General features: G+C 32.6%; 1 protein-coding gene and 1 non-coding gene across 2 annotated transcripts; one reads left to right on the top strand and one right to left on the bottom strand.

Moving 5' to 3' along the window:
- Positions 1–2,590: 2,590 nt before the first annotated feature.
- On the bottom strand, positions 2,591–2,662 carry TRNAG-UCC. The gene has a single exon. It is a non-coding gene; the product is annotated as a tRNA-Gly (tRNA).
- A 5,017-nt stretch (positions 2,663–7,679) lies between these two features.
- LOC106772363 lies at positions 7,680–10,339 on the top strand. Its single transcript, XM_014658737.2, has 2 exons — positions 7,680–8,941; positions 9,158–10,339. Exons 1-2 carry the CDS (start codon positions 7,719–7,721, stop codon positions 10,038–10,040), a joined length of 2,106 nt encoding a protein of 701 aa, XP_014514223.1. The 5' UTR covers positions 7,680–7,718; the 3' UTR covers positions 10,041–10,339.
- Positions 10,340–12,112: the final 1,773 nt, after the last annotated feature.

The raw sequence follows: 12,112 nt of genomic DNA on the forward strand, positions 1-12,112 counted from the left end.
AAAAAACACATTGAAAAGAATCTAATTCTGAAATTACACAGTCATTTGTTTGTTTGAAACCGCCGAAACAGACAAATACCTCGTAACTGGTAAATTTGGGGATCGAACGAGAAAATCCAAATCTTGTTAGCTTGAAAATTTGAAAGCCCTATGATGATGCAGTGGTCATGGTCCTCATTGATCTTGCAGAAGATAACGAGTGCAGAAATGTCATAAGTCTGATTACTAAAAACCATAGTTCATAAAAGGTTCCTGAACATCTTCTTCTTTCATTGGGTTTCCAAATTCTAATCTCTTTTCTCTTTTACAACAATCTATCCTAAGTTGGGACAATCATAGCTACCTATATCATCCAATGAACCTTCTCAATAAATAAATAAATATATAATTGAACCGTTGTCTTCTTTTTCTACAAGTTGTCTAAGAAATATATCTACACGAGAGAGGGTACTTTAAGAATATTGGTATAAAAATTAACTTTAAGATTGTTTTAAACTTTTGCTGTGAACAGTATTTTTGCAAAATTTTTTGTTTTTTAAAACATAAATTTGATCTATTTCTTAAATAACTTAATTTTGAAAAATTATTAATGTTGTTGTATGAGTTAAAGATTGGTTAGCGACAACCTAGGGCAATGTAAAGTAAAATAAAAAGGAATGACTAAGGTTGGATTGAGTTGTTGGTAAAGTGAAGCTCAATCCACCCTTAAACCTTCATGCCTGTTCCTTAAAGACAACACATTTCGTCTTCTACTGCTTCGGACACATTCCACTCTTACCTTTATCTTCCTGTTACCCTTCTACAACACCACCTTTTCAAAGATTACATTTTTTTCTTCTTCTGAAAATGTTAAATACTGTCTTAATTTACAAACTATTGAGAAATATAGCATATTTTAAGCCTCAATACATTTGACAATTAACTATAAAATTATTAAACCTTGTCATCACGATTGATTAATAATAATTGAACCCAATTTATAGAATTTGCAAAGAATCTTGTTATCTCTTTCAAATTTCAAAATGGTAGAAAAGAAAAATCATAATGGAGGCTTAGAAATATTTCATTGGAAAATTGCATTTGAGATAGTGGGTCCATTTGATGAAAAGACTAGAGTTTGTCTTATAGTAGGGTTAATAGGGCGAATATTCAATTTTTGTAGGCTTTAGTAGCCTCAACACATCACATTGCAAATTCACTCTAATTCTTTCTCTATTTGGGCTATAACATAAGATCATTACTATCATTTTAATTATGACCACACCCCTTCAATCATGGTAAACCATACTTTCTTCTTTTGCATTTTGTCTATAATTACCATATTATACTGTTCAAGATTCATCGTGTCCCCTTGTACTGACATGGTTTTCCAACCACTTTCTTACACTATGCTTTTACCCTCCCAAAATATGTTCATTTCTTAACTACAACAATACTTAATTATTTCGACCCTTAACATCCACAATGTTATAGCCTTAATTTCTAAAATTAAGAAAATAACAAGTTTAATTTGTAAGTTTTAATAATTTGCCCATGAATTTGACCTTTCATGCTTGTGTTATCAGAAATTTCATGATTCACTACTCAATATTAGTATTTGAATTGTATTATGATAAAAGTTAACATAAAAAAAATGATTGCAGCAGTTAAGTACGTGGGTGGTTTGAGAGGGATTTTATTTTAAAATATTTGTTATTTTCTTTTAATTTGACTTGAATTTCTATTTTTGGACTTAGTGGTAATTTTTTCATATTTAATCATAAAAAAAAAGTTAAGATTTTTAAATCAATTTTTTTATTTATTTTTACTATGGTTTCGATTTGGAAACAAATATGAATAACCAATGTGAATTTTGTTCACAAATAAATCAATTACAATTAACATATTAATATTATGAAATAGGACTAATTATAATAACCAAAATATTTATTCCGATTTAAAATGTGTTTGAAAAAAAAAAAAGTGTTTAAGCCAACAAATATTACATTCATTAAAAGCATCCACTTACTTCTTTGCCTAGACTCTTAAATAATACGACAATATCTTACACATTAAATCTACATATCTTATACTTACGATATGAAGTTTATGCTTAACTAAATTTTAGAAAATTAAGTTTTAAGATGATATATATTTATTAAGTGTAAATATCCATCATATTTTATACATACATACATACATACATACATACATATATATATATATATATATATATATATATATATATATATATATTTAATAAGTGTAAGAAATAAATATCATCCTAAAATTTAATTAAACGTAAACTATAGAATTACTCATAGTTTTGTGTAAAAGAAAAAGAAAAAAATAATATATATGTTTATGAGTAATTGAAAATAAAAAATAGTTAAAATACCCTAAACAAATAGGTTTTGCAGACTAAAATATAAAATGCATTCTATTAGCCATCATTAAATAACGTTTTTCTTACATGGCATATATAAAATAAAACACCTTATGCTAATCCACATGATGATCTAGGTCAACACACAATCATCACAAACCTATATCTATACACAAAAAGAGTTAAAAAATCAAACATAAATATAAAAATTAACTTAACGTAAAATGCGTTTGCCGGGAGTCGAACCCGGGTCTATTGCTTGGAAGGCAATTATCCTAACCGTTGGACTACAAACGCTTTGATGCAAATGTTTTAAAAATTAAAGGTTCAATACTTTAATTATTGTAATACAAAAAAATATATCTGAGAAATTGGAATCACTTTAAAAAAGGACATGCTGTAATAATAATTGTCTAGAAAAAAACATTCTCGACAGAATAATGTGCGAAGAGATTTTTTTTCCTAACAATTAATTTTCTGTTTCCGTATGAAAATAAATGTATTTTGTATAATTGTTAAGAACTTCTAAAATAAATATTTATTTTAAATATATTACACCCGTCAAACACTACCTTATCCTAACATTGTACGCTTGACCTCTATCCGTAGCGGCTAAATTAAAAAACGCGTACTCTACTTTAGAAAAAAATCCCGAATTCCAACATTTTCATTTTATATATATCACACTTTTTTGTCAACAAATACCAACCATATTAACTAATACTTTACTTCCTTTAAAGAAAAAATATTAGTTCACCAGCTATTAACAGTTGAACAACTCGTAGTTATTAATCTGTTGTGTCACAGTTTTTAATCAAACATTATCATTGAATTTAATTATAAGCTGTTTAATCAAAGTGTAATTTGTAGTCAATAAGAAGACATATAATATCCCTGAAAATGTTTACGTGCATCTAAAGGAGGTTTAACGTGTTAAGTAATACATAGATACATAGTTTTCGTGGATGTCTTGCTGTCTTCTGGGGTGGGGTGATCAATTCGATACTTCATAAATTATTTAATGTATGAGATTAGAGAATTGAAGTTAAAGTTTTAAATATTTAAAGGAAGAATACCAAAAAAAATCAAAAGATTTAAGATATAAAAAATACTAAATTTGAGAAAGAATTTGAATTGTCAACGAAGAAGTTTCAAACAGTTAATAAATATAAAATAAATTAGTGGATATTTTTAACATAAAATTATTAGAAAGAAAAGTTTATACATTTTGGTCTTTTAAAACAAATTTTGATAATAACAAAATAATATTTCGATTCATTGTCCTTAGAAAACTTGTAAAATAGAAGAAAATTTATCAGAATGCTAATTCAAAAACAGTCCCAAAATTATTAATGTTTGTTTGAGATGGTTCTTGAAATTCAAACAGAGTGGGGTCATGCATGAGTTGGCAATGACATCTTGGAAAACTGGGTGGAGGTAGGCCACTGGACCATATACTAATGTTGAGAAAAATAATTATTAGCATAAAAAATAAATCCTTACATATAATAAATGCACACTTACTTTATGTATAAGCAATAAATATGCATGCATGTATCATTTAATAAACACAGTACTCAACATAGACACACATATTATAAAATGTCTACAATGCTATCATTTAATAAAATACTAACAGAGCAGTAAATATATCTATTTTTCTGTAATACTTTTGGACACGTGTTATCTAAAATAGTTTATTTTTAGCAGAACTGTGCTAGTCACAAGCAGTAAAGAAAAACATATGTCGTAATAATAACTATATCAATGATAACATATGTCGTAATAAATAATGCAATATTATATATACAAATATTTCCTTTTAAATATTAAATTGAGTATATTATATTAATATAAGTAATAAACATGGTAAAAGGTAAGTATAATGAAGAACTAATTTTCGCTGATTCCAAATCTAACCGAGAAAAATTAAGTATATTGTGTTCGATTTCTTTTAATAAAAAAAAAATTAGAAGTTAAGGGTGAGAATATTTGCTCTTAATTGCGTTTCTATACCATTATATTTTGTTAAAAGTTGAGAGTTAAGACTTGTTTAATTTTTTGAGTAGTTAGAATATTATTATGTGTTACATATGATATTTAAATTGTAAAATCCTAAGATCTTATTATTTTAAATAGTATTTACGAGAAAGAATTCACACAAATCCGTAAAACCGTAGAATCAGTAAAATTGTTGTATAAAATCATAAAATAATATAAATTTATATTTTTTTAAAATTTTCTGTTGCAACTTCTCTTCACTTTCTTAAATAAATAAATTCTGTTAAAAATTTTCAATATTATATGTATTGTTACTCCGTTTCATCAAATTAAAAATCAATACAATTATTATTAAAATTCATTTCCCAGTTAAAAATTAATAAAACTAGCAACATCACAACATCATCCTATTAAAATTTAATATAATTAAAACTTTCTTTTTTTTTCAGCTACAGATTTTGGAAACCTAGGAAACACTTGTTTTGTCTTTATAATTTTATTTCAATTCTCTTCCTATCAGGTACTTTAATTAATTACAATTTGCGTATAATTGATTTTTTAGAAGAAAAAACGGAAAGTAGCATATTCAAGACCCCGCATGTGTTGTAAGTGAAGGGAGGAATGTTTAAAGCAAAATATCTATAAATATCTAAAGAATTTTTCGTTAATATAAGATAAATTATTTCTACTTTCTAAATTCAACACGAAATAAAGTACAAAATAAAGTATAATGTTATTTCTTTTTTAAGAATGATATCCACAATTAATCATCAACCATCAATTCACATAAAATTATATTTCAGTTTATCATTCACAACTATGTTTTCTATACTTAAATTATTTAAATAAAATATAAACGAATTAAAGAAACAATTCAATATTTTTCATATAGATATATAATAAACATAAAGAATACTTTTTATATGTAATTCAGCTAAAAATAAATCGTGAGTTTTGAACAGTAAATATCAAAGTTTGTAAAATATTTTATGTTGAATGGAAAATTAATATGCTAAGTGACTTTTCATAAAAATATTTTTGTTGTTACCAAAGTAATGAAAACAAAATCCTGTACCAACATGCTTCTTCTCATTCTTGACTATGAAGAAAAACAAAAAAATATATAGATTTTCAAATTCATCATATAGTTTTATTTGGTACACGTAACACTTTACAACAAAATTCAAAGTATCACATCTAATTCACTATTATGTAAAAACACATAATTTTATATGACCAATTCACACACTAATAACAAAATTATTTCATATAATTTATCACTTATTAAACTTAATCAAAATCAATTAATTTAAATATTTCGATCAAGAATAATTAAATATACATTATTTTTATTTCTTATTTAAGCTTAACATATCACAACATAATAAGATTACAGTTAATCACAACAGTTTCAACTCAATCAAAATACTGTTGAGCATCAACTTAACAATTCTTCCATCAATCAAAAATTCCGATCACGACTATTCAATATTTCAAAAATCTTACAAACCTTATAAATTTTGAAAGTCTGTAAGAGCAGAAGGAATGTTTACATTCAAAGAGCGAAAAATTAATTTTGATAAACTATTTAAAGATAAAAAATTCTATTCAAGAAATTTAAATAAAATTAAATATGAGTATTTTATTTGTTAAGTTAAAAGAAATAATAAAAAACCTAAATATTCTAAATAAAAAATATTAATATCTATTTCTTATTATTAAAACTTTTGAATTATTAACAAGACTTTCACTATATAAATATCTTATTTTTACATATAGACAAGTGATGACTATGTAAAAATGATTTAAAAAAAATATTTATATATAAATGATTAATCTTGAATTTTGTATATATGTAAATTGGTGAGAGATAAAAAAATACCAAATAATATGGTTAACATATTTTTCATCATCCAGTCTTTAACATTATGTACTGGTGATATTTCACTCTCTGTTAAAATATATAAAACATGGATATCTTTACAAAAGTGTTCAAGCATTTAATTGTTTTTTTTTTTTTTTACTTTAAACATTTTCACAAGTTTAATCATATAGCTCTGAGAACATGTTTTGAGGACGGTAAAATAGATGTATATAAAACTTGAGTGTATTAAATATATAAAATATCTTAAAATAAAAAAGTTTTTATTTATATACTTAAAAAAAATGGGAGGCCAAAATCCTTCTAAGTTCATGATTTGCTTTTAAATACGTTTTATATCATAGTTACGATTAAAATCTAAGTTAGCTTGTTAAAAGAGGGATATCAGTCCACTCTTTTTATTACAGGGTTCAGTCACTTATGTAAAATTAAACATTTTTTGTTTTTTGGAATTTTTGGTGTAGAGAAAGTTGATGATGTATTTTCTTCTCTTGTGAGTTTGTAAGCACGCCCAATCCGAGTCAGGCGTCAGGTGAATACGTTACTGTGGCAGTTGTCAGTTCTCACTTTACAGCCTAAACCTTATGCTCGGCCGTTTACCTCCTTATTTTCACGCGCCTTCTACAGTAAGCAATTATGCGCGTCAAATCCACTTAGTTTTGTTATGACGCCGTAACCATTTTACTCTTATCCGTCAAATATATAACGGCTTTACATGTTAGGTTATGTCAGCCTCATACCTTTTTTCATGTTTGGTCACTTGTTATGGTTGGAGTGATCGAATATGATCAAAACTTATAAATCCTAACCGAAAATGATAACTATTTATATGGATACAACTTTTTACCATTTATTTCTCTTATTTACCCTATTCATTCTATTTTGTCATGAAGTTCTGATTATTAGTTGTTATGCTATTTATGGCTTTTAATAAAGTTGTATTTTTACAATTTGAAGTTGGGTTCTTTAGTTTGGTTAGAATAGATTCATGTTACTGGATATTTAAATAATTTGAGAAATTGAGTAGAAGACATGATATTTCTTTAAAATGACATTTTTGTACTTTATATTATTTTTAATACAAATTAGATTTTTTAAGAAATAAATGAAATTTGAAATACTGAACACATTAAGAAGAAAGCTATCCTGATACAAAAAATGGAAAAAAAATGAAAAGAAGAGAAGGCAACTGGGTGGAATGAGTAAACCAGCTGTCAAATTCAGACCCTCATCTTCCCTCCACATCACAGTGTTTTTTTCCACTTCCCCTTTCCCACAGTATTTCCTCCCCAACTTCGCTTTTTCCAATAACCCAACAAGCAAAAAATATTTAATCAATAAAACTATATAATTCTATTTTTTAAAGAAATAAAAATAAATAAAAACAACTGCATCAAGTTACTATAAGAACTTCCCAAGAGGGTCTTCTTCCTTCCCTTCTCTCTCTCTCCTTCCCCTCACACACTCACCATGGAGGCGCAACCGCCAACACCCTCGACTGCGCCGCCACCTCCGCCGCCACACCTCAGTTATCCTGACTCGGTCGAATCCTCGCCACGCTCCCGCAACACCGACTCCTGGGACGAGCCCTTTGCGCCGGCGTCGTCCAAGCTACGTCTGATGTGCAGCTACGGTGGACATATCGTTCCTCGTCCACACGATAAGTCCCTCTGTTACGTTGGCGGCGACACGCGCATCATCGTTGCGGAACGCGCTACTTCACTCGCGGACCTCTCCACGCGCCTCTCAAAGACTTTCCTGAACGGACGGACCTTTACGCTGAAGTACCAACTTCCCAACGAGGACCTCGATTCTCTCATCTCTGTCACCACCGATGAAGACCTGGAGAACATGATTGATGAGTATGACCGCACCGCCGCCGCGGCCACCTCCGTCGTCAAACCTTCCCGCATCCGCCTCTTTCTCTTCCCCACCAAACCCGATTCCACTCACTCCATTCCCCCCCAAATTCTCGACACCTCGACCAAATCGGACGACTGGTTCTTGAATGCCCTAAACGGCAACGGAGTACCTAACCGAGGGTTTTCGGACTCTGCTTCTGTTAATTGCCTCGTTGATCTCGACGACGAGGTTGCCGGGAACAACCTCGAACCCGGTTCCAAGGACGTTGGGGAAGGTGGTGCTGGTGCTGGTGTTGGTGGAGGTGCTTCTTTGGGTGGATCTTTCGGCAAGAATTTGAAGCAGGATGTTCACTCCGTTCCCGATTCGCCCATGCTCGAAACGACGTCATCGTTTGGGTCCACGTCGTCGTCACCGTCGCTCGCCAATTTGCCTCCGATTAGGGTTCATGTCGTGGAGGATCAGAAGGTAATGGGGATTGAGGAGCAGTTCGCGCAGATGGGGGTTGGAGTGGGGCAGAAGCAGCAGGATGAGGGTTTTGTTTTGCTGTCTTCGCCGCCGCCTCCGCCAGTCCCGGCAACGCTCGCCGCCGTGGGTGTACCGATTGGCCCACCGACGATTGTCGCAGGGGATTATCACAACCGGGTTGTCTCTGATGATGAGAGATCCGATCATGGGGTTCCTGTCGGGTATAGAAAGCCTCCCACTCCTCAGCCACAAGTACAGACGCAAGCGCAGTCACAAACACAAACCCTTGCTCCTCAGTTTCAACAGAAGTCAACTGGTGGTAGCGGCGGTGTTGTTGATTTGCCTTCTCCTGATTCAGTTTCAAGGTATACTCAATTTTCAATCTCTCTTTCTGGTTTTGGCTGAGGATTGTTCTAATTGTAATAAAAATGCTGAAATTCGATTCGTTAGTATTTCATTTGCATGTCGTGTCGAGGGCTTGGGTTGAGTGTGTAGGATTAGTAAGGTGATTTGGTTGTTGGTGATGGATTTCAATTGGCACTGTTTGAATTAGGTTTTTGGTGGTTATTTTGATCCTGCAGTGATAGTAGTCTTGCGAACGCAATTTCGCGTCAGAAACCTGCTGTTTATCAAGAACAAGTTCAGATTCAATCTGGGACTACAAGGGTTCCTAGTAACCCTGTGGATCCGAAGCTCAATGTTTCTGATCCGCACGGTCGGATCCAGATGCAGCAACATGTACAGGACCCTGGATATTTGTTACAACAGCAATTTGAACAGCATCAGCAGACGCAGCAGTTGCCACAACAGCAATTCGAGCAGCACCAGCAAGCGCTGCCACAACAGCAGCAACAATTTATTCATGGCACACATTTCATCCACCATAACCCTGCAATTTCTGCGTATTATCCTGTATATCCTTCCCAGCAACATCCACAGCATCCACAGCAGCCACAGCTTTACTATGTTCATGCGAGGCAACCGCAGGCCTACAACCTACCTGTGCAGCAGGCTAATATGGGTGACTCTGCTGGAAATCTTGCTTCTAGCCGCCCACAAACTCCACCAAATCCTGCTACACTGGTTCCACAATCTGCTGGATACAATCCCATGAGAAATACTCCCATGCCTAAAACTGAAATGAATGCTTACAGAGCCGCAACCGCAGGCACCCCTCAACTAGTTCAAGTTCCTACAAGCCAGCATCAGCAACAGTATGTCACTTACTCACAGATTCATCATCCATCTCAGTCCATGGCTCCTAATTCTGCTCCCCAGGCGAATTATGGTTTTGATTATGCTGACCCTGCTCATGCTCAAATATACTACTCTCAACCCTTGGCACCTACAATGCCTTCCCAGTACCAGACTATGACTGCTGCTGCTGTGATGATGCAGGAAGGTTCAGCTCAGCATCCCTCGGACAATTTGAAGCAGCAGATAAGAACCTCACAACCATTATAAACCAGTACTTAAAAAAAAAAGAAACAATTTTGAAAAAAATGGGTTTGGTTTCCCTTTAAGTTTTATATTCAGTTCCTGTCGCCATGTTTGGCGAACTGTTTGTGGTATGTATTTTGATAGAAAAATAAGAAACTGTGATCATCTTGTACTCTTTCTTGTATGTCATAATTTATAATTTATATAGGAAACGAAATTGGTCCAAGGTTATACTGTAAAAGGTCGAGTCTGAAACATTGTATTGTGAAGTTCAAAATCAATTCCTGAAATGATTGTCATATAAATTACCGGGTTTTGTTTCTTGTTCTGTTCTTGTTATGGTGTTCATGATAAACTATTAATCCCTCTCTACAAGTGCAATGGGAAAGGCCATTTTGAAGTTTGGGACTGGCTCTTATGGGACCGGAAGTTTGCTCTTGTGCGTGCAGTAGGCAAACAATATATTGTTCTGGCCATATTTTCAGTCCTCTCGTCCGTTTTACACGCCAAAATCATATTCGTTATGATGAATTTTAGGTTTTGCTGCGCAAGACCAAAAAATAATGTCCTTGTGAGTTTTAGTTTGAATTTGATTCTCCTTGATGAAAGCTACTACGCCTTGAATTATCATCTACAACTACATGGCAGCTTTTAAATGCACAGCTACAAAATTACTGATCCTTGGATTGCTCAATGATCAAGTGGATCCTTTACTATCATTTCAAGCTGCATAGTATGACTTTATACCGAGGTTAGTGAGTCCAATGAAAATTGATCACGCGCGACAACTATGTTTCTTCTACTTATCCCAGTTTTGGACTCATGGCTTATTTTCCATTTTATGCAAGAATTCTGCATAGAAGCTAGTCTCTAATATTGTGAGACAACTGGAGGATCAGAGTTCAAATGCTACTTAGTAAAAAAGAGACTGGCACTTACAGTAACACGACCAATTTCTTATCAAAACTCAACTGTACAATAATAACACTGATAAGCAAAAGTGCTTGATTGATGTGAAATTTTAACGTATAGTGCATTTTAAGATTTAATATAATCCCTGCACAACAGAGTGCACGTTACATATTGTTGATTTTGCTGAATTTCATGTGACTTTAGTGGCAAGGTACATAAGATTCTATGTTTTCTTGTATTCAAATATGCACTGAGCACTAGTTAGTGGTTTATATAAGAATAGTTTAACTGTACGAGGTTTAAATGTTAAGACTAGGTATGTAAGAATAGTCTGGCTACATGGTTGGTTGGGAGTACAATTTCTGCCGGGCTCGAACCAGATAGAAATAATGAGTCAAAACAACGAAAAATATAGTTATATCTCAATATTATCCAACTAGACGCTTGCACGATTATGCAGATGCCTACACTAAACTGTTGTGATCCATGGGTTAAAATAAAATCCTGGGACTAGTGGTTGATGCTGACTCTGCTTCAAACAACTTATTGTATACCTGTGATGTATTATTAACATTATCATCCGCATTAATTACGGAGCTAGCAATTGTCAAATGGGTTATGGTCCCTACCTCTCCAATGTCAACGTAGGTCAGTGTCCCTCACCATCCCATAATCTGGTTCTTGCTTGGAAGAATGCTACCAATTCAATGAACATAATTGGTGCATTATTGCCGACCGAGGTTTTAGGGAGCTTTAGTCCAAAGTGGGAGTTGGGTTGGTCATGGAAACCCATATGACTATAAGAAAAGCATGGGAGAATAGTATGTGTACGTACACCCCACTCAAATTAATGTTATGTTTTAGTTAATGGCATCACCTTATCCTTTGCTTCCAAGAACTGAATTCCATAATGAGGGAAAGGGAACCAGTGAGCCATTTGCTGAAATTTGATTCTCTGCCTCCCGAGATTTTTTAATGGATGGTGGAGTGTCAAGGCACCAAGTAAAAAGCTGCCTATCAATGGCCCCACTCATGATCATCATAAAGTCCTTAACTACGGTTTTACTTCTCTTAAATTTTAATCACCAGATACATTTGCCTTCACTGAGCTCCACAGTTTTTAAAAAGGTACTGATAAATCAGAATCATCTACTTCAAAGGGTGAACATTATATCTCTCATAAT

The sequence above is a fragment of the Vigna radiata genome, chromosome 8 (assembly GCF_000741045.1).
Source record: "Vigna radiata var. radiata cultivar VC1973A chromosome 8, Vradiata_ver6, whole genome shotgun sequence".
Classification (NCBI taxonomy): domain Eukaryota; kingdom Viridiplantae; phylum Streptophyta; class Magnoliopsida; order Fabales; family Fabaceae; genus Vigna; species Vigna radiata.